The following is a 22,576-nucleotide window of genomic DNA, read 5'->3' on the forward strand; positions in this document are numbered from 1 at the left end:
AAAGAAAAAAAAAGAGGACAAAAGGTGGGAAAATATGGATGTCTCCCTTATTGACAGATGGCTGCGAGGACTTGATCTCATAGATATAACTGTCGTGTTTTGTGAGGTATGTTTGCCGGGGGACATCGAACTGTCTGTGTCCAGGGCGGATGGGCGGCCGGCCAAGGAAAATTACAAGGCCAAGTGCAAAGATCAAAAGAATAGAAAAAAGGGAAATGGCAAGATTGGAGGCCATTAATACAAGTTTTTACTTTTAGTTGGCCTTGATCACCAGCTTCGAGAGAAACTTGTTAGAGAGCGAGTCAAAGTCATTTGCATCAAACTTGGCCTCCGGGCGGCCGCGCAGGTACGACTCATGCTTGGTAACATGCTGACGAACCTCTGTCAGTGCCTCACACACAGCTGGGTTGTTGTTCAGAATGTGACCATGCTTGTGGGTATCCCAATCGGTAAAAGCGGGAAGCTTCTGCGAAATGGCATGGAATAAGCCGACAATCACGCCCACCGGCGTGGTCTCCATATCTGAGCAAAACTTGCTGACAGAGACTGGGTCAACTACTCGATAGTGGCAGTCGAACTGCATCTCTTCCCATACTGCCAACAGAATGGAAGCCAGCATGAAGATAGTCGGCCAGTTCTTCAAACGCTCGCCGCTGTATACAGAAGAGTAGAGCTGCGATAGTTCTTCCAAAACATCTCGCTGCAGCTCACGCCACATTTCAGCCATAGCATTCTTAATCTGAACGTTGATTAGACTTGGAGCCACAGTGCGACCGTAGAACCTGTTGCCTTCGCTTTCAATCGTAGCGTCAGCCTCCAAGGGCACCTCGGACGAAGGGTTCTCAATCATGGTGATGTGCAATGTTAAGTTGTATGCCATGACTAGTTTGAGAGCCTTTCGAATCACGGGGCTCTTCTCCTTCTTGTAGTAGCTGTGTGCTGTCTTGAGTATTTCCGTGATGAAAGGAGTGCCATCAAAGTAGTCATCAACAAACTCAGTGAAACGCTCATCAACATGTTTGTCCAGATAGTCTGAGATAACTTGAGGGGACACACCACCAGCGCCAATATCTAGACGGTCAGTCTGAACACTGTGGACTTTGGGGCCAGAATTGCTGGAAGTATCAACCCAGTCGACCTCGAAGCACTTCTCATCTTCCACAAGGACCTGACGAGCCATGACTGGCAGAGCAAACCCATAGCCATGAGTGATCCAGATAAGAGTCTCGGTCTTGGAATAGCACTTGGCATCGAGGGTAGGGATATCTTGCCGCACGTGATCAGCGTTCCAGTCCTTCATGAAGTATCCGATATCCTTGATGTCGATACGTGTGCATGGCACCTGCCAAAGACGAGCGTGTGAAGGCTGACAGCCAGCGCAGGGCTCACCCTTATCGCAAGTCTTCTTGAGGAATTTGCAACGTAAGCATGCGCGTAGTTTTCGGATCTCGCTAGCCTGCTTGCGCTGTTCAGGCAAAAGAGGCCCCTTTCTACGGCCAACCTTCTTTTCGGTTGGACCATCCTTCTTGCCGGTCGAGGTGCGGCGGACAACCTTGGGCTTGGAAATAGGGCTCTTTCTAGGACCAGAGCTGCGACGTGTGCCAGTGGAAGCAGGAGAAGAGGTGATTACACCGGAGCCGTTGCCGGGGCTTTTCGATGACGGGCTTGATCGGGTAGAATGAGAAGACTTAATAGCGATAGGAGTGGCAACATCTGCAGGGCTGATTTCTTGGCTGTGGCTGTGACTGTGGCCGTGGCTGTGGCTGTGGCTGTGGCTGTGGCTGTGGCTGTGGCTGTGAGACATGTGTTGGCTCTCATCATGGTAGCAGTTGCGTTGACTGATGGGAGAGCTGGCATCGTGGTTCTCAGAACCACTAGGAGAGAAGGGGAAAGACAACTCCTCAAATCCAGTGAAGCCCTGAGCCATTGAATCAGAGTCCGAGTGGTTGCGCAGATGGAGGGTCTGGCCTGGATTGAATATGGCGGCGTTAGGATGGCCAGCAATCATGCTGGCGTTCCTCCAATCGACCATGTTCCAGCTTTCAGACATACCAGAAACGGAGCCGGGCAGGGACACGACGTCAATGTATGCGCTGTTGGGAGAGCCACTGCCTACACTGTGCATCCCACGAGGCAAAGGGCTCATCTCAAGGGGGCTAGTTGCGATGTCAGACCAAGATTCGTAGCCAATAGGCCAGTGAATTGTATCATCCATTGCAGTCATGTTATTGTAAGCTTCCATGGCCATAGTGTTACCCAGTGCATTCTGGGTAACAGGAGGTAAAAGGCTTAGTGGGGTCTGGTTGAATGTGGAAGGGAAAGCACTGAATCCCAAGAGTGCCTGGTCGTTGATAGCCTGGGCATCGACCACCGGAGTCATAGCAACGGGTAGTTGGGTGTGTTGCAGCGGCTGCAGAGGCGGCGAGTGGTGTTGATGGCCTACGGGCGAAGACTGCTGTTGTTGTTGCTGCTGCTGTTGCTGGAGAGCCCAGTCAGGAAGAGGGTTGAGGCTAGCAGGGAAGGCCAAGGGGGAGTGTTGGGACGAGTTTTGAGAATGCGGGCTAGAGCACTGGCTATTGGGTTGGGACTGGTGAAACTGTTGCTGGTGGTGGCCTTGTTGTTGCTGGTGCTGGTGCAACTGTTGTTCGTCTAGTGTAGACTGGCTTTGCGGGGAGCTGGTTGGAGAGACAGAAGTCATGTCGAGGCCCATGGCCCATGTAGCCTGTGGTGTCATGATGTGGATTGGAGAGTGCAAACCAAGCTGGACTTGCGAATTTTGGTGAGAGGTTGAGAGCGGTTGCGGTTGGGTTTGGGGAAGCGAGTTGTGCAGGTGCTGTTGAGACTGGTGATGAGCAATCAGGTTTGTCGGTGGTATCACGGGAAACTCAGTAGATGCATCTTGCGGAAGAATCGAGGCACCAGTAGCAGCAGTGATTGTAAATCTTTGGCGTTGAGGGTCGTAAGTGGCACCGGTTGTGGACAAACCAAGATTCAAGAGAGGATGGATAGCTTCTCCTGAAGCATTAAAATTGAACGACATGGCGAAAGGAAAAGAAATACTAAATCAAACGGCGGTCTGGAGAATGAGGGGAGGACGAGTCTTAAGCCAGGGCAAGACAAGTCGGTATAGAAAACGAGGAATAATAGATAAAAACGGGCAGACAAGGCTGGTCCAGCTCCGCTTGTGGAGAGGGAGAGAAGAAAGCAAGCGTGAGAAAAGGCTAGACAGTTACAGTAAATTACAGCGTAGTAATAGTATAACGCAGCGCCTGTGCAGCTTAGTTCAGCGCCTAAGCCAGTGCTGTAACGGATATGCCTCTGCTTTCCCTGTTGCCTAGGCTTGGGTGTATGCGTGTGTGCCAGACAAAGTCGAGGATATTGATGTGTGAAGGGGAATATGCCCTTGGACGAAGCAAAAAAGAAGTGCGTGCGATTTGAGCAAGGAAGGAATCCAAGAGCAAGCAAAGAAGCAAGTAGGACAAGGGCCAGTCACCGCTCTTTCAAGGCAGCTTTCAGGCTTGTCTCTGGCTGGCGTGGACGCTGTATATACTTGGCTTAAAGTTGATTGTTTATTGTATTTCCTCGTGCTGTTTTGCTTGTCTTCCGCTTTGCCTAGGAAGCTTAGCGGCGATGATGACGGATAGAGAGGTAACGGACTTGGATTCGAGGTGGGCAGCTTAACAATGGCAACGAAACAGCAAGCCGAATGAAATAAAAGGAAGAAGGGAAATGGTGGCAGGAGAAGAAAAGCAAGTTGTGCTGAGGGGGACAACAGCTAGGAAGAGCAATGCCTATCCAAAGAAAAGGTGGCAGGGAGAGGAAGAGAAGGATGGCTGATGGAATAATCCTGTTTTTTTTTTTCCCTCTTTTTGTCTTTCTTTTTTTTTTCCTCTTTTTTTCTCTATTCTTTTTTTTTCCCTCTTTTTCTTTCTGGGCGGTGGCGGGTAATTTTTGGTGCTATAGAGAGGGAAAAAAAAAGAAGAAAAAAAACACCGTAGCAGAGCAGCTGGTAGAGGAGACCACGGAGAAGAGCACAGAAACGGTCACTACTGCAGTGAAGGTCGAACAGGCGCTCAGGGTTCTGTATGGCGATAGTAGTTGATAGAAGCAAAAGCCGGGCCCCTAGAAAGAGAGAGAGGCACAAGAGCATGAGAAGTTGATGGCAACATGAACATGGATGGGCAGCGAGGACCACGAAGCTTTAAAGAAGCGGTGAGAAGCCAGAGACAGCAGGACCCTGGCAAGAATAAAAAGAAGAATAAAGGAAATAAAACAACAAACTAGGAAAATCTTTTCTTTCTCTACTGCAGCCCGACGCAAAATGGGGAGAGGGAGGATTGCGAAAGTTCGACGCAACGCAAGGCCAAGCGAAGCTCGAGATTAGAGCAGCTTGGAAGCAGGTAACAAGGATGACGAAAGAGAAACGAGAGAAAAGAGGGAAAATGAAAATAAGAGAGAAAAAAAAATAAGAGAAAATTCGATACACACAGCACACGATAAGCTCCTCCCAGTCAGCCAAAGTCGGCTACTTCTGCTTCACCTGCTGCCAGCCAATCAAGTTTGCTTCTTGAGATACCCAACCAGTGGGGCGGCAAACGGCCGAATTTGAATTTTCTGTTCTTTCCGTTCTGTTCTCTCTACGCCTTTGCTCTGGGCCTTTGCTCTTGCCCTCCGAGATGTCATATTGCCGTTTGCTCTTGCCTGGACGGGATTGCTCTTCCTCACTTTTGACTGGCTCTTTTTCTCCAACCAAGCGGGGCAAGCCCAAGGCAGGGCCAATGGGCGGCGTTATCTCATCCGGAGAATCCCTGCCAGACGAACAATACCTGCTGTAGTGAGTGCATACAATATTTAGCAAGTTACATGTACAAGTATGTCCATGTGTATGTGCTTCCATGTACCATGTATTTGCATGTGTGTACCACTACATACGCAGCGTCCTCATCTTCTCGGTCTCGCTTTGCTTTGGCTACTTTGGCTGCAGTGGGCCGTACTTAAACCCCGTATCTCATCTCCCTCCCCTTGAGGCCCGGCTCTGTAAAGGGAAAAGCCCCCCCATCAGGCCCTTCCTCCTTCCCCCCTCCCCCCCCCTCCACCCCTCCACCCCTCCCTTCCCCAAGGCCACACCAATACATGCATGCATGCATGATCATGATACAGAGCTTGTGCCAGTCTGGGACTGTTCGATTCTGGTTTTTAGTGAGTGTATATCGTATGTGCGCTCAGAAAAAAAAAGCACATGTGGATATACGTGCATGTGTCTCGAAATGCACATCTGCATGTACAAGTACTTTTATCTCTAGAGAATATACACTTCCACACTTCCACACAGACGCTCACTCATCCTGTCACTGTCAAGATCGCCTTACCAAATATCTTGCCATCTTGCCACTCAGTCTAGCAAAAGGATGCCGGGAATCTTGAAATCTACACAATGTTTGCTTAGTAGCTCAAGTCGGCTGATCCTCGACGTCCATGATAAATCAGCCAGTGGAACTAAGCTAGCCAGCCTATCGAGGAGCCCTGTTGTTCGTCATGCATCCAGCGTCTCCTTCCTCATCATCCCGCCCTCTCCAATCTACCAAACACGTACAAGCGAAGCCCGCTTGTATGGATGCGGGGGATAGCAATGGTAAGATTGAGAGCTGTTCCCCTCCTTCACTACCCACTCTGCTTTGTCTACCAAGCCCCAAGGCAGTCAATCTCCCGAGGCCCCCATCCAAGACGTGTCAAAGCCACACACAGCCTGGCATGATTTGCATGCACCGAGATAGCTCATTGTTTATCTCTTTTCTCTCGCATGCAGTGCCGATGCAGTTTTGAATCTCGTCTCGAAGTGAACAAAACGCCACAGCTGCCTAGCTACAAACAACGCATACAACGGCCTGTAGGAGTAACCCATCCCCGCCCTCCTTCTCAATATCGCAGGCTTTCTCTATTGCGAATAGAGGCTCCCGTTTTCCCGTTTGCTGTAACCACGATATTTCCGCCTCTAGCACTGCACGGGACTTTATTCACACAGATCTTCTATCCTAGCACCCTTTAAAAAAAAAAAGAAAAAATCTTGGCTTCCACCCTTCTTTTTAACCCATTCACCACATTCCACCCCCAAAAAGGCCACAAGTAAACGGCCATTTTCAGAGCAAGGGGGTAGAAAAGGCCGAAGACATGATCAAGATTGAGGGACACGTGCAGCTCAGTTGTCTGGTCTGGTCTGGTCTGGCCTGCCGCAGTCACAGACACGATTATGCTCTCATTTGTGTGGGTATACACGTACACACATGCATGCTGACAAGAAATTTACTACCCACGTCGCTGCTGTCTCTGATGGTTCTTCTCTGTGGGTAAATAAACCCTAGTTAGACAGGCTAAGATGAATGGAAAGAAGCGCATGGAATAGGGCGTGTTGTATATCGGTTGGTATTGGGGGTCACGCAAAGACCTATCACCTATGTGCATCTTTCATCAGACTATCTTTACACGCTGCCACAGCCACCCACTTCCTCTCACCTAAACCTATGTACAGTTTGACAAGTATCAAGTACGTACAGATGGCTCACTCAGTCCATGAAAACAAGCGCACTCGGAGATGAACAGACCTGGCCGCAGGCCGACTCAGCTCCATCTGTCTCCCACCAAGGCTGCTGGTTAGGCCAGGGTTGCGGTATGTCTGGGATTACATGCATTCGCGGGTTTCAGTCTCGGTCTTCGCCAAAGAATCCATGGTTTGAGGTCCTATCGAAAAGTTTTCACCTCGCCTCGCGGGATTTTTTTTTCCCTCTTTCTTTCGCACAAGTTTCTCCCCATTATCTCCAATAGTACGACGTGATGTGGTATCCAGCGGCAGCAGTAACAGTAGTTGAAGTTGTAGTGCGTACAAGCTACTGTGGTCTCACATCCATGGCCACTATAAGAGCCAATATCAGACATAAATATATGGGTGCATACCTGTGCTATATACTCGTCTCGTAGCATATACAGGCAGGCTAAACCAAGCCCCTGTTTGCGTGCATTTTGCTTGGTGCTTTGCCCTACACCTGCATCTGTTGTTCTCCGTTGTAGCCCCAACGTCAGTCAGCCTCGGTGCGAGCGAAGCATGAAAGAAGAGATGACAAGCTAGATCGATCTTGTGATTTCAAACCCCTTCCCTCCGTGCAATGGGACTAGGAGAACTGCGAAAAAGAATGTTCCTTTTTGTTCTTTGTGGTCGGCACGCACAAGTCAAGCCTAATATGCTCCCCCTTCCCAGGCCTACCAGTGACCAGCAGGCTCTTTGGTGGGGGAGTGTTCTTGTTTTTGATCTGCCACGTGATGTAAGATTCTTGTGACAGAAAAAGGACAAGCAATGAGCAGCCATGACGGGAAGACGGGAAGACGGAAAGCTAGAAAGAAGGAAAGTTGTGTGTTATTCATGCAACGTCGTCGTGAAAACATTCAAGCTAAAAGAATCACGCCAGTTTAGGTCCATAGCTTACGATTGCTCTAGTGCTGCTTTAGCACTGGCCGGATGCTTCTAGGGGTCTTTAGTGGCTACTTCTAAGTCAGAACAGAGCATTAGCGCCTGAAACAAGCCTGCTGGAGGCTGCGCTAGGACCTTAGTGCCCTGGAAACAACCAATCGCGGGCCGAAAGGAGGGGTTTTTGCTCACAGGGTCTTGTGTGGGTCCAGGGAGGTACAGTGGTACAATGGGACAGACAGCAACATTCATCAAATAAAATAGGTGAGGTAGGTCCCTCTTTTCCCCGCGCTCCCAACATCCAGTGGGGTAGTATTAACATGGCCCAAAGGGGTAAGAGGGGGCTTGTCTGCGAGTCAGGCCAAAGAAGCAACTACCCTTGTTTTCCCAGCCGTCCCTCTTTTTCTTTATGACGGCACAGCCCAACTCAAAAAAAGAAGGCCTGTCAAACAAGTTGCTTACTCATTCATTGCTCCTTCCTTTTTCTACATTTTCTTTCCTTTTTTTTTTTTTCTTTTTTAACGTCCGATCAACTTGACGAGCTACCAAGTCGCGATATTTGAGCTCGAGCAACCCCAAAAGAAAGCCCACATTTGAGAAGTCGGCAATCAAAATGGAAACGAGGACCCTGTCTGTTATGCAGCTTGAGTACCACTCCTCCCTTAATGCAGTGTCCTTTGCTTCTCATGTCCCATGTCAACCACTCATCACAACGGCATGCATGGAGCCGGCCGGGCCTTGGACATATTGCCTTGTTAATTAGCAGCCACCTGCAGCTTTTCAAGCACAGGTCGAAACAAGGAAGGGCATAACCCAGCAGAATAGCTCATCATGCCTGCGAGATGTCTAGCCCAGTTGTGCTGCGCCCTGTTATGTCTGAAAGCTGCGTTGTTTCCACAGAATTGTCAAAGCATCAGATCCCCCTCTAGAGCGGTGAGGACAACAATAAAAAACAAATGGACTAGAAACCGCCCACCCACATAGGACACTCCCTGCGTCTTGGAGGGTTTCGAAACATGAGGCTAAGCACTTTGTTGGGCCTACTAAATGGCCAGCCAAAGTGACGCTGTCAAAACCAAGCACTCGCTCGCTGTAGCCTTTATGGGAAGTTTGTTTTTATTTTTTATTTTATTTTTGCATCTACTACCTACTATATACTACGTAATGTGGCTCGGGGTCATAGTTCGTATACATGTATACACAGATGCAATTATTGTACTCCCGTAAAACTCTGTTCCCAGTTTATCTGCATTTGTCCAGACCATTAACGCTCGACCGCATCTCTGCGAGTTTATACTTACTTCCTCATACCCTATCCTCATTATATCATTGTGCATTATAGCCCCAATTTGATGCACTGCTCATTTCTACCACACGAAAACCTTGAAAGACTACCTGCTACCGCTGCCCGGAGCTTGCGTTAGCCCTTGCGGACTTTTGACGGCCGGCTCTCGCTTATGCCGAAGATTAATGCCGGGCTTTTCCTCTATAATAATACCTTTTCACAAGACGCCATTACGACCACGAGAGCCACAAAAGCGTGCCAAATCTAGATTGCCTGCATGATGTATGGTTTGAGTCACAAGATGCCACTACAAGATCATATAAACCATCTCATATTGCGAACCACAAAAAGAGGCCATTACATCAAGCTTTTTTCATGTATACGTAGGCACGGAGCATTTGCCAGAAGTCCCATCTGGGGCTCGCTTGACAACGCCAGCTAATGGGCTTAGCATCGATTATTCTGATCAGCGAAATGAGTGTCTCCAAGTCTCATTACATTTTCTCTGACCCCCGCACCGCCCTAATCGCCGCCATGCTAACATACGTCAAGGCAGAAAGCCCGGCTGATGACATAAACCAAGCCACGGGCAAAAGGCCATGACTGCAAGGCTGCGGCCAGCATCCCCCAACAAGACCTTGTCTCCCATACCATGCAGCCAACATCTCGTATGCCTTCCGTGTCCTTATGTGCTGCATAAAGCATGCTGCAGGAAGCCGCCCGCGAGCCACAGGCGGCTCGCTCGCACGATAAGAGCAGTCATACGAGGCCATCACGTAAGCCAACCGATGGGCTAGAAATACAAGGAACGACACATGAGACAGGAAAAAGCAGGCTGGTCTAGAGCCTATTGAAGAAGCACTAACAGTAGCACATGATGGCTGTATGACCACTAGTTTTTGAGGCTGCATGGGGAGGGAACTTAATATTATTTGCGTCGGCCGGGTCTATGGAAATGAATGGCGCCTGTGCTGGCTGTGTAGCGCTGTGTCACCACTTCCATAAACCGGCTTGGATCATGAGCTCAGAATCTTTGGGTGGCATATACCTACTGAGAACACACAGCCAGTTGGAGTTACTCTTGCTAGGTTGGCTATAGCATGATAGCATATGTTAGTTTACGTCCCAGGACCCTCTTCTCTAGTCTCTCATACTCAAAATAGCTCGTCAAAAGGGCCGGCCTTAAACGACATATTGCAGGCATTATATTCCTGTTAGTCTTTGAACAAAGTCTCTTATAACCCTAATGCATGTACCAGTGACACGTCACTTGCCACGGCCTCGCCTTGCAGCTTCCTTCAAGGGCGAGATGTTGTTCATGTTGCCCCTCATCTAGTGCACAAGACACCAGCAGCGTCTCCCCGCTTGCCTCTTTGCATCATGCACCGCAATTTGCACGCTTCAAGGCCAGGCTCTCATCCTCCTAGTTCTGCCTCATCCCTATCTTCCGCTAGCTCCTGCTGTACAGTCGTGCAACTGCTGTCTGACTTCGCAATCCTCCTCAAATCCCCCCCCCCTCCTGTCATCTCCTATACTTACGCGTGATGTATATAGTTGTCCAAACGATGGACCAGCCCAAACCCGAGCTCCGGGCTATCTCCACCCATTGCTTGTGTAGTAGTGGTTAGCATCCGAACACAGTCATCTAGACCTTGGTAAGCTTAATACGGCGCCGATATTAGCTGGCAGCATGCATGAAAAGTATAGACAATGTCACTATTGCCTAAAAGTCCATGTACTCGCCCATAGATACGCTGACATACCTGTATACAATGCATGCAACTCTGAGATTAGGCCGCCAGATTTCACCGCCTGTGTTTGAGGTGATTCATGGCAAAAACTTTGGTTTAGTCGGGCCTAGTTGTCGCCACAACTGCTGGCCTTCCCGAGTTGTCTGATAGATGACTCACGCGTCTGGTTCAAGCCAAGACCACTTATCTAGGATGAATCAAAGGTCCCTAGAGATAGAGCCTTTTAGGGAGACATAAGCTAGAAGTGGCCTCGATGAGTGGCTCTTCCACAGCTTCAATTCTGCGGTAGGATATCAATAGAGCTGGGACTTAGCATTGCCGGAACATCAAAGTCAACCCTCAAACTAGAGATCCATGGGCCCAGAGCTTCCCTCGGGCCAGTGGTTCTTCATAATATCACCGAGCATCCCAACAGACATCCATTCCGGCCGGGGAAAGAACACAGCTCTCTCGATCTTGGGCCAGTGTCTTTGTACAGCCAGTATGAAAACCTTTCGTAGTCAAGAACAACGCCTGTTGGCTCAACGCCCATGTTATGTGCGATCAGGGAAAGCCTTTCCAAGCAGCCCCACTCAACAATCGACCGGAATAGAATATAGAGTTGCTGCATGGCTATTCGGTCTGGCATGATGAAGCCGGCCAGACAGGCGCTATACATACAGCTAGAGTCTGAGCGAGATGATACGTAGATGCGGACTTTGCTGTTGTCGCTGTCAATGCAAATCGTGAAGAAGCAGTCTCCAGGAACCATGCTATTGCCTGAACGGAATGTAGCACTATAGTTCAGCCCTTCAACAGACCGTATCGGAGAAGCCATTCGATGTTGGATGGGAAGACTGCAGTGGACCGCTTCGTTTGGATTGGAGTCGAAAACCACTTGCAAAAACGGCATTACGGGCGTTGGTTGTAACGTGTCATCTAAAGTCATACTAAAACTAAAGTGCGTCGCGTACGTATCGGGGCTATACCCGTAGAGTACGAATGCAGGCTTCTGCGTCACCTCTTCTAGACTCGACATGTGGATTTGCGTCCTAGGCGCATCGGAAACGGACAGCATGGTGAGAAGCTGCTGACTAAAGAATATAGGGTTGACAAAGTCTTTCTCATTTGGAAGTGGGATCTTGTCTACGTGTAGATTACGGAGCGGGTGGTCGAGGCGGGCGACGATCTTTTCAATGGAGTCTATGGCAGGCCGTGAGCAATAATCCCAGGCGCGCTTCATCATGGAAGCCTTGAGCATGGAAACATGATCGCACCACCTAAATGTGGAGGGCTGGGTCATAACCGATATTGAGCTTAGATAACGTTCCATGTGTTCCTTGACCTGGCTTTCGATTCCCTGTGCCGTGCTCGTCGCCTGGAAATGAGTCGAGCTGATCCAGTCGCTAGTGTCTTGATGTGCAGCCAGCTTCCCTACTGCGCGTGCATGCTCAAGAATATTATCGTAAGCCAGACTCTTAGAGAGGCCTTGGCATGCCTTTGGGAGGTACAATAGGCCATCTATGTTAGGGGACCTTAGTAGTGCATCATACACATGGTCTGTCGACTCGCTGGCGGTCGAAGGATAGTTCATGAACCTCTCGAACTCGTAATCAAGGGTGAGCCTCTCATCGTATGATTCATCGTCTGAAGCATCTGAAGAGTCGAATAAGCTTTCGGTCGATTCGGGCGTTGCTTGGAAGATGGGAGAAGAGTTCATCTGCGTGTACTAATGAGTGAGCCAAGGAAGCAGAGGCCAAACGAAACTATATATGTGTGTGTACCTTGGAGGGCGAGCCTCGTCTCACGAAGGGCATCACGCTCAATTAGATCAGCGCAATCGCCTCGGATAGATACGGTGGATAAAGCCCTAGCCGTTCCTTAGATAAAAGCTTGAAGCATAAATAAAAGACTACAATTTCTATGTCGCCAGCAAGACTGTTCCAGCAAGCAGGACGCCCCGATTTAGTGTGTGATATCGCACAGTTCACCAGACAACCAGCAAACAACGCCCTCTTTTCTTTAATTTAAATATGTTATCATCTGGAATTTCGATTTCTAGGCGGCAGCCTTGCAGTGGGGTAAGCCTAGATTGATGCCATGCCATGTGTTACACACAGCAGCATCATTTGCACAGCCCTAGCTTTGGTGATAGATGAGTTGGCTAGCCAATCAAGTTACGCATTAGAGATGGGAAACATCTTTGTGAAACGCAAGCAGCAATGAGCGAGAAGCACGACACAACCGTCGCCTTAGGACTCTTCTCGCCCCCTGATGCCATTCTACATGCAGGACGCCTATGAACTATGTTTATTTGTCATCTATCGCCAATCAACAGTCAACTGTGACGCTGCCAGCCAAAAACCTAGCAGAGACTTAGCAAACGAGGAACATCTCACCGAAACTAGGAAACCTAGTTTAGGGGGATGGCCCGTGACACCAAATCGCACTATGCAAATCCTCTCCCATGCTCTCATTGATGCATCAATCACTTCTTTGAGGTCGCCATACTTCTTTGAATGCAAAACCTTTCACATTATCCTTCAAAGCCTGTTTTCATCGTTCACGAACTAGAGATGAAGCTGGACATCCGAAGAAACCCCGCTGGCCAATTATAATCCAAAAATAGACGATCGGCTCCACTTTGAACCGTTCTGGAACCCAGGTTATTGCCACATCCAGAGCCAGCACAAACAAGGCCAAGACCAATTTATCACAGGCTTTTTTTTAGCTCAATGAAGCATCACAACTTAGTCAGACACTGAACAAAGAACTGTAATTAGGAAAGCTTCAAAGAACTTGACTCGGCAGCTTTGAGCGCAACACAGCTTGGTTCTCAATTGACATCTTGGTTGGACCGCTCTGCTTTAAATTCTCCGGCCAGTCACTTCTGCTTGAGCTGTCTTCCCCCTTTGCTTTGTGCGATCAACTTACACCATCGTCTATCTACTTTATCCGAGCTTGTTGGTCCACTCTCAGGCCAATCGCACTACACTACACTCTCTTGTTTCCTGTTTCTCTCCACTATGGCTGCTGCTTCGGCCACCGCTCCTGCTGCTGCTGCTGCTGCTGCTGCTGCTGCCGCCGCTACTACTTCTGCTCCGCACGTTAGCTCGGAAGACAGCCTGTGGGAGGATATTGACAACGCCAGCGTCTCCGAGCTCATGATTCCCGAGCTGTTTCTAGGCCTGCCCCCCGTCCAGGATGTGCTGGCCACACGCACATCAGAACAGCAAGAAGAGACTCTCCAGGCTCTCATGCCATACCTTGCAGCTGATCTTTCCAACAAGTTCAACTACAACAAGCACGGCATTGCGTCTCTAGAGCGGCCGCGGCTAGCCATCTTCCTAAAGCGCATTTTATCTGGCCTGCCTTCACCGTACTATGCTGCTGATGCCAGCCGCCCTTGGTTTCTGTACTGGTGTCTGGGAGCTCTGGCCCTCCTCGGTGAGGATGTCTCTGAGTACCGTGATGGCATGGTCAAGACTGCCCGCTACCTGCAAAACCGCACAGGCGGGTTTGGTGGTGGCTTGGGCCACTTGTCGCATCTAGCAACAACCTATGCCATGGTTCTTTCGCTAGTCATTGTTGGCGGCCAAGAGGCATACGAGGTCATTGATCGCAAGGCGATGTGGGAGTGGCTCTCGCTACTGAAACAGGAGGACGGAGGCTTTCAGATGGCACAGGGCGGTGAAGTCGACGTCCGGTATGTCGAGTCTTTTGTTTAATTGACATCCGAGAGAGCCAGGCCATGGCGTTGTGTCGTTGTGTATTATGCTAGTGTGTAGATACTAACCTTTGACCTGCTGGCTTAGCGGCGCATACTGCGCAACCGTGTTGATCTCGTTGCTTGGCCTTCCACTCGATCTTGCACCAATCTCGCCTCTCAAGTCCAAGGTCGATGCCTCTTTCAATTTGCACACCAAGCTCGGAGACTATGTCCGCAGATGTAAAGTTGCCCATACTCATTTGCTACCTCACCCTCAACCTCCGACTAACAGTTCTTTAGGTCAGACGTACGAAGGCGGAATCTCGGGTAAGCCTGATGCTGAGGCTCATGGTGCTTACGCCTTTTGTGCATTGGGCTGTCTGTCTATTCTCGATGCACCCTACCGTAGTATTCCCAAGTGAGTTCTCTCTCTATCTATCTCTCTCTCGCCTTCTCTCTCCTCTCTCCTCTCCCATTCCCATTTATCCGTAGCCACTCTACGCCTGGCTATGCTTAGAGGAACCTTTTGTAGAGACAACTATGCAGCATCTCATCATATGCAAGGATCGCAAGTTGCAAGTCTTTCGGCCCAAACCAGACCCATAGTCCTGACCGTCCTTTTTTTACCCCACCCTCTCCTCTGCGTATTAGGCATCTCGACGTCCCACGGCTCATAGCTTGGCTTTCTGCTCGCCAAAATGCACCGGAAGGCGGCCTATCGGGCCGTACTAACAAACTCGTCGATGGCTGTTACAGTCACTGGGCTGGTGGCTGCTGGCCGCTGCTTGAGGCCGTACTGAATGGGCCAATGCATAAGAACAGCTCTTCTAGCTCTGCGACTCTTAGTGCTAGTGCTAGTGCTAGTGCTAGTTCTGGCCGCCCACAAGTACCAGCTGCAGCCTCTTCTGCAACCGCTTCCACAACAGATGCAAGCCCTGCCAGCGCTGCAAGTAGGTACAACTCGGCCGAAGAGCCGTTTGTTGAGAGCATCATGAGCCGAGAGGGCCTCATTCGTTATATCCTATGTTGCTGCCAGGATGAGAGCCTTCGGGCTGGTGGCTCTGGAATGAGAGACAAACCCGGAAAGTGAGTTTGCTTTTTTTTTTTTTTTTTCATCTTTTTCTCTCACTCCACACCTCTTGTTCTTGCCACATCCCCCCTCTTTCCACCCTAATGTATATCCCTCCAACTCATATTCCTCCCGGTGGTTATTGGCTAACATCTCCTGTCCTCTATTACCTAAATCTAGACCATCTGATGCATACCATACTCTCTACGTCCTTTCAGGACTCAGCTCAGCCCAGCATAGCTGGAACCTCTACTATGACCCAGTTACGGCCGACTACACCAAGTGGGAAGCTTCTCCATACAAGTTCACAGGGGAGCAGATATTCGATGAGGACAGCAGAGTCAACACTTCTCATCCCGTCTATGTCCTTCCCCCAGCCAAAGTAGACGATGTCATTGGATACTTTTCGAAGAAACAAGGTTTCTAAGAGACTAAGATGTGAAATGAAGGGGAAGGGGAGGGGGGGGGGGGTGTTCTTTTCTATAATATAGCATAGTATGTGTGATATACAACAGGCATTATGTGGCCAAACACCATGGCATACTGCGAATATAACTCGAAAACCAGACTGGTGATTTTTCGGTCGACATGACTTGAACTATGAAAATACCTTCGCGTAGCGGTTGTTAGATAGACCGCACTGTGCTGTCAGACACAACGCCCATGCCAAATGTCATACTAACAGAAGCTGCTGCAGAGTACACAGTGTCGTAGTACCAAAGTTCGAGTGCTCGCCCTGGTTTTCGTACAGATGGTCTCACGGCTGCTGTGGTGTCTGGTCGTTCTCCTAAGTGATTAATCACATTAGCCTAGCTCTCATTGAGTAGCTAGGAAACAAACGGCTAGCACCAGCTACCAGGGAAGGTAGGCAAGGCAACCAACCGCCGTACCACAGCAAACCTTCTAAGCAGTTGATAGATATGCTTGTAATCGTGAAACTAGCCACTCGCTCTAGCGGACATGTACACACGTACACACACGATATCTGTGGAAGCTCGGATCCTGAATCAAGACAACATGCCGTGGCTTGCAGTGCGGTACTGGCTTAGGTAGTGGGCTTGTGCTGTCTCCGCACCGGGTATATCTACCAGGACGGCAAGCGCAGGGCGGGCAGGGCACCATACGCGCATGTATGCACACACCTACTTGCTCAGGTCGTAACCCATCACCAACTAATCATGGGGGTCGTTTGCGGGCGGTCCTCTGCATCTCTGCAGTTGGGCCATTTGGTCTCTGCAGACAGTCCGGCTTCACATACGGGCCGTCGCATAGGCAGGCCGCAGAAGTGCGCCGTACAGTTGTCCTCACATTGCATGCTGCAAATCAAGAATACCGTGTCTCAAATCTTTAACCGTGGGCCCTGTGTGGAAAGGAGTGGGGTTCTTGTGGCTGCACAGTACTTGTGAATTTAATGAGATGCCTCAAGGTGTCCACACCAAGCTCGCTATATTACTTGGCTCCGCGCAAGTTGCGAAATCGGCTATAAGATGCCCATGAAATGCAGTATGGAGTCCGTATCGTCTTGCAGGTTGATCGTCAGCGCCGGCCGAGATTGAAAGGAAAAAGACGACTTGGGCTATACCTCCAAGTCAGCTCCATCCATCTGCAGGATAATGGGCGAAAGCCTGTTGTTCTGCTTCTCTTATGACAAGGACAGCTAGCAACAAGCGCTTGCAACAGAACGAAAGCCAACAACAAACCTTGGTAGACCCCGTGGATCGTGGGCGTAACGCTGAGCCGACAGGCCCCGTTATATGCATGGACCAGGAAGGGTGCGTGTAAGTGTGCATATTATACACGTATCGGGTATATGCTCGCCCAACCTCCTACGCTCCTCTCTATACAACACAGCACAACGAGCAAGCCTTGCTTGAGATTTTCAAGGTTCATGTTTTGTTCTTTCCCTCTAGCCTTCAAGCCTGTTAGTTCTTGACCCATTTGTGTTCAAACAATTACGAGAACATTCACGGTTATTCATAGTTCATAGTTAGTTCATAAGGTTTGTTTGTGGCCCAGGGCTTGGGCCTATCCATCCTCTTGCTCTGCCCCCTGTCGCTTTCAGCAAACTAGTTGGCAGCTGGGGCGAGAAAAAAAGGAGTGCAGATTTGCATGGGGAAGAAGGTGAGGGGAGGGTGGGGGGGGGGGGGGGGGGCAGAGAACGTCATACCTTGCGGTTCTGTCCTCTATTTACCTTCCTTGCTAGCATGTATTTATGTCTGCATATATATGCAGTATCTGCATAGCGTATGCAATTGTCGAAATCAGGCTTTTTTACTTGTAGGAGCTGGATCAGGGCTGGCCCTGTCACATGAATAAATCCAAGGCCAAAGACAAGAAAAGGCCTAATATCAGTGATTGGGCTTGGATCCGAAAAGCAAAGGAAAAGGAGAGAGAGAGAGAGAGAGTGTGTGTGTGTGTGTGGGAATAGGAATAGGAATAGGACAGGAGAAGGGGATGCAAGAAAGGGTACCCGGGCGGGGAGGGGGGGAAGCTGGCCGCTGAGTTCGGGTTCTCTGGAACCCTCCATCTCCCAAAATATTCCCATTTAATGTATGAGCTGGCCGGCCCTATTGGACTACTAAAGGCGTCCCTAGAAAACGACCGCAAAGCGTTAGCAGTAGATTGGTTACTACCCAAACAAAGACATGGTGGGGTGTTGTGGTTGTGGCTGAGGTCGTGGTTGAGGTTGTGGTTGCGGTTCCAGCTGTGGTTTTAGTATTTGCTGCATTTGCTGGCGTGCTTGTTGTTGGCCTGTTCTTCTTCTTCTGGCTGTCTTGCCACCCGCTGCTTCACCGCTAGACAAGGGGGTAGGAGTACAGGAGACAGGAGACAAATCGCATCACAGGGCACAGCACGAACAATACAGCGTTTTGGTGTCTAACCGGAAGGAAAGGGGGAACACATCGGTCACAATGGTGGTATGTCCAGAGTCGAGTGTCCCAACCTTTTTTCCAACGACACCTTGCCCGACCACAAGGAGACGAGAGAGACATTCACTTCCGCTCCAACAATATACCATCCGAGTTCTGAGCGCCACTTGCACATATCTTTCTACCCTCACGCACCAACTAGCTTTGGAGAAAGAGGGGAACATGAACTTGGGTAAAAAATTAAGAAAAAAAAACATTTGCAGCCGGCCAGACCTTCAGTCAGCCGCGGGGAGTGTGAGCCAATTGCAGCTGCAGCTAGGTGTCCATTCTTTGTGGACGGCTGCTGCAGCATCGATCGTCCTTTTTTTTTTTTTTTTTCTTTTTTTCTCTCTCTTTTTGCCCATTCCTCGGTGACAGGAGCTTCGAGGACTGGTCGGGTCGAAATAAAGGAGACTCGGAAGAGTCTGAGATGGGGCATTATGATGCCCAGTTGCATGGTGCAATGCACGTAGGTCGCATCCAAGAGTGTATCAACAGTCTGTGCCATAATATATATATATATGTATACATATGGCGTATGTGTATGTGTGTGTATGTATGTGTGTCTGTGTGTGTGTGTGTGTGTCTGTATTTGTGTCTATGTGTCTGTGTGTAGAAAGTGTAGGCATAGACAGAGATAGAGGGGGAGAGTGGGGGGCTATAGGAACAAGCCATGTCTTGGAGAATATGATATCTCTATCCATATCGACTTCTACAGTATAGTATGTAATGTCGCCTAAGACGAAAAGGCTCAAGCTCAAATGAGCCAGTCTTATCAGAGTCACATATATCCTCCCCACTAGGCCTTTCATTTTGGGGATCAGTGCATGTCATTGCAAATCGCATGACCAACAACAGAAACGTGCAGAAAGAGTCATGCCCACTCAGCAGTACGAGCACGCCAAGTTGTACCTCTTGACCGCCATCCCAGCCAAAGGGCAATGGGTTTATAGGGGGAGGGGCGGACATGAGAGACTGTGGTTGTTTTGTTGTGGTATTTGAGGGTACCTGGGACCACTATCGTCACACACGGGCAGCCACGCATTCTTAGAACTTGGACGACGTGTGAGACCTGAATTCACACACAAGGTTTAGAGCGCAAACGTAAAACCTGTATAGCAGAGCACAGAAGCATAGCCCCAGCATACGCGAATGATATCACACACAAGACAATCAATCCCCATCCCATGGCCCAGTGTGCGCAAAACCCGCCATGCCATGTACGGATGTGTGAAGCGTACATACATGCGCTGTGCAGAGCAGCAACAGCCACTCTGTACAATACAGAGAACAACATTGCCAACTCATTCTGCATGGCGATAGATGTAGCACATACATGTGTACAATACGCACATACACACGCCGCCCTCTGTCTAGTCTTTTTCGAGCCTGTGGCCGCTTCGCTGTCCCTGTACGAGCAAGCGGTGTTCTGCAGGCACCCCCTGGTCGATATGAACCAACAATGGCAGCCAACCCTACTGCAACTGCAGCGCAGCGTCTTTGCGACTGATAGGCTTTCGCTACGGGCGGCATGGCGGGATGCAAGCCGTCTATATCAAGGCGGTGAGCTCAAACCTGCGTATTGATTTTATGGGCGTATAAAGTGATTGATAAAATCGAGCAATCGATAGTGCTATAACAATGGATAGCCAGGCTGCAGCGCAGTGGATCAGTGCAGTGGACAAGCCTCTTCTTCCCTCCCCCGCCAGCCCAAGTCACACCCAACATGCACTTACAATTCTGTGCTACATTGAAAGCCCCTCTATCTGCTCCCTTGCTCTCAGTTCTTTGTTCTGTCTGTGGTCTGCATCGTCAGATGTCTGTGTGTTAATTTGAGAGAGTTTACATTGCTTTGTCTTCCCATTGTATACAAAACAATACACCACTTGCAGCTGGTCATATGCATACAGATCTGTTAGAATGCACAACAGGCGAATGAGGACAGCTGGGATTTGAAGATCTGTCGCCGCCTTGCCATGCAAGTCATGGGGATGTGTCAAGATAGAGCCAGAGCGTCTCCTCGGGGGGTCAGGGCCTGCATGTTGAGGATGTGGTACGAGGACCGCTCCAGAGGCAGTTGGGACCATGCCTCGTCTAGCTCACACGGCGGAGGGATGGAGCATTCGTCTCGTGTATGGGTGAGACGTCCAGCTTGCCCTAAAGCATTCTCAATGCTTTTCGACGCTTCCTGCGCAGCTGGCGCATGAGGAAACATTGGGTTAGGCCTGGATGTTGTGGGAATATGCATAATAGATCGTGTAGACGTACTTGGTGCGTGTGCTTCGCAGTTCTCATGTCATAATGACGACGGGGTTGCATAGGCGGTTGTCTGATAATACTATAAAAAGAAGCCACGAAGGCCAAGAACAGACGAAAAGGCCAGGAGGGAGGGCACAATATAATTCCTTGTTTTATTGCCTATTGCTTCGGTCTAGCTTCGGAGTCGCAAGAAGCGCCCGGTGCGGAGGAAGTCCTCGGAAGATGGTAGCCAAGATACAGCAAGACTGGCTAAATGCTGCCTGCATATGATAAACATCCCAGCGCCTCTAGTGGGTGGTTTCTCTCTCGGCCTAAGCAAAGTGGACGGTCAGTTGGGTCTCGCACGACAGAGGAGACGGCTATAGCAGCCCTAGGCCAGTAGCTCCGCATGTATAATATAACATGGTGCATGTTCTTGGGCCTGGACTTGGCCGCTGCGTGTTGTTGCACGACGGGACGCGAGGCAGGGGAGGAGAAGGAGGATAGAGGCAGAAGAGACGAACTTGAGGGCGTTTACGGGTGTTGTGTTGGATCGGCTAGGTGTTTTATATTTGTTTTTACCTATTATCCGCTTTTTAGGAAGATTTTTTTTTATCACCATTTATTTTTTTATTTTTATTTTTTATTCTTTTTTTTATTCTTTTTTTTTTATTCTATTTTTTATTCTATTTTTTTATTCTTTTTTTTTATTCGTTTTTTTGGCTTTGCATTTTTTAACCCTTTTTCATGTCTTTTTTCCCTTGATCCTCTGCCCTCCTGTTGTAACATGTCAATCAAGCCAGCACCACCACACCAAACCCAAACGTCAACAAAACCTGGCTTGACCTCTCTCCCCGCACACTGCAAAATCCCCAGTACGGCGAAAAGAAAGGACGCCCACAAGAAGAATGCCAGAGTCCTGGTGTTTCCCTTGTTCCCTTTTTGCTTTTTGCTTTTTTCCAGATCGCCCTTATGCATATACCGGGGTTATGCACCTCCATAGCAACGGGTCAACGCCAACCTCATCTTCCGGCCGCTGGCTTGCTTTGGCTTTGCTCTCCAAGCTCCAGGCTACTCTACCCGCCCACAGCAAATGATACGGAATAGCATTTTGTTTGCTGCCAAAGCTTCTGTTTTTCTACCGCTTAGATGCATAATGGGCCCTTGTATACCGTAGTAGTATACTAGCTCTCTTTCTTATCCCCAGGCTGTCTGTGCAGCCAGTCCCATTATATTTCATTGTCCAGAAGAAAAAGCAATGCCAAAAGCCCTATTTGGCTGCGGTTCTGGATGCAGCAGGAAGCAAATTTGCGAATAGGCGGTGCTCCAGGCACAGCAAAGGCGACTATAACGCATACTTAGGGAGTTCCCTGGCCCTGGCCTGGCCTGGCCTGGTCTGGCCTGGCTTGCTCCATAGCAAGCTTTTATTTTCTAGACACTTTTATGGTATGTCTGTATGCCAGGCCCTTTGTCCTTTTGGCCGGTGCCATGGTTTCCTCATCCTATTTTTTATAATTTTTCTCTGCTCAGGTTGAGCTGTCTTGCTACTTCTTTAGTCTCCTTTCCCCATGTATTGCCGGGCTTGCTATATGCGGTGCTTTAGACGCCAGTCTGTTTTACAAATCGTTGTCAGGCTCTCTCTCTCTCTCTCTCTCTGTTTTTGCGCTCATAGACCGTCTTGCAGTAGTCTCGTTTTAACACATAGAGGCTTGGCAAGATTCCCCCCCCCCCCCCCCCAGTAAACGTCCTGGCGGTTTGATATCTACGCAGTGGGTGTGTCTCACTTCCATCACTATCAGACGAAGCATCAGGCTGGCTGTATCCTGTATAGTATGACATGTCTAAACAAACAATGGATAACATGGACTAAAAGCCCCAAGGTCCGTATGGGCCACCCCTCCTCCTTCATAGGTCACAGCCGTTGTTCCGCTGGCTTGCACCCCTCCCCCTCTCCTCCCTGTCCTCTCTCTTCCTCTCAATAAAACGAGATTTTGCCAATTTTTTTTTCCTCTTTTTCTTTGTGCATCAAGACACTGGCAGATCTTATTCATCCTTCCCTCAAATCACAGATTTTTTTCTTGAGAATTCTACACTCCCCTTCCTCCTTCTCCTCCTCCTCCTCCTCCTCCTCCTCCTACTCTCCCCCTCTTCTTCTCTTCCTTCTCCTCCCAGTTTGTGCT

At 49.4% G+C, this 22,576-nt stretch overlaps 3 protein-coding genes across 3 annotated transcripts; 1 reads left to right on the plus strand and 2 right to left on the minus strand.

The window, feature by feature from the left end:
* Positions 1-253: 253 nt before the first annotated feature.
* On the minus strand, positions 254-3,040 carry HOO65_010703 (uncharacterized protein; the record flags this gene model as incomplete). The annotated part of the gene is made up of 1 exon (XM_070999780.1): positions 254-3,040. One exon carries the CDS (start codon positions 3,038-3,040, stop codon positions 254-256), a length of 2,787 nt encoding a protein of 928 aa, XP_070862525.1.
* A 7,796-nt stretch (positions 3,041-10,836) lies between these two features.
* HOO65_010704 (uncharacterized protein) lies at positions 10,837-12,191 on the minus strand (the record flags this gene model as incomplete). Its single annotated transcript, XM_071005852.1, has 3 exons — positions 10,837-10,960; positions 11,077-11,251; positions 11,423-12,191. 3 exons carry the CDS (start codon positions 12,189-12,191, stop codon positions 10,837-10,839), a joined length of 1,068 nt encoding a protein of 355 aa, XP_070862526.1.
* Positions 12,192-13,497: 1,306 nt separating this feature from the next.
* Positions 13,498-15,676, plus strand: HOO65_010705 (Protein farnesyltransferase subunit beta; the record flags this gene model as incomplete). Its single annotated transcript, XM_071005545.1, has 5 exons — positions 13,498-14,177; positions 14,287-14,420; positions 14,481-14,598; positions 14,832-15,266; positions 15,430-15,676. 5 exons carry the CDS (start codon positions 13,498-13,500, stop codon positions 15,674-15,676), a joined length of 1,614 nt encoding a protein of 537 aa, XP_070862527.1.
* Between the last annotated feature and the right edge of the window lie 6,900 nt (positions 15,677-22,576).

Source organism: Ceratocystis lukuohia (genome assembly GCF_044167205.1).
Source record: "Ceratocystis lukuohia strain C4212 chromosome Unknown Supercontig1_pilon, whole genome shotgun sequence".
Taxonomy (NCBI): domain Eukaryota; kingdom Fungi; phylum Ascomycota; class Sordariomycetes; order Microascales; family Ceratocystidaceae; genus Ceratocystis; species Ceratocystis lukuohia.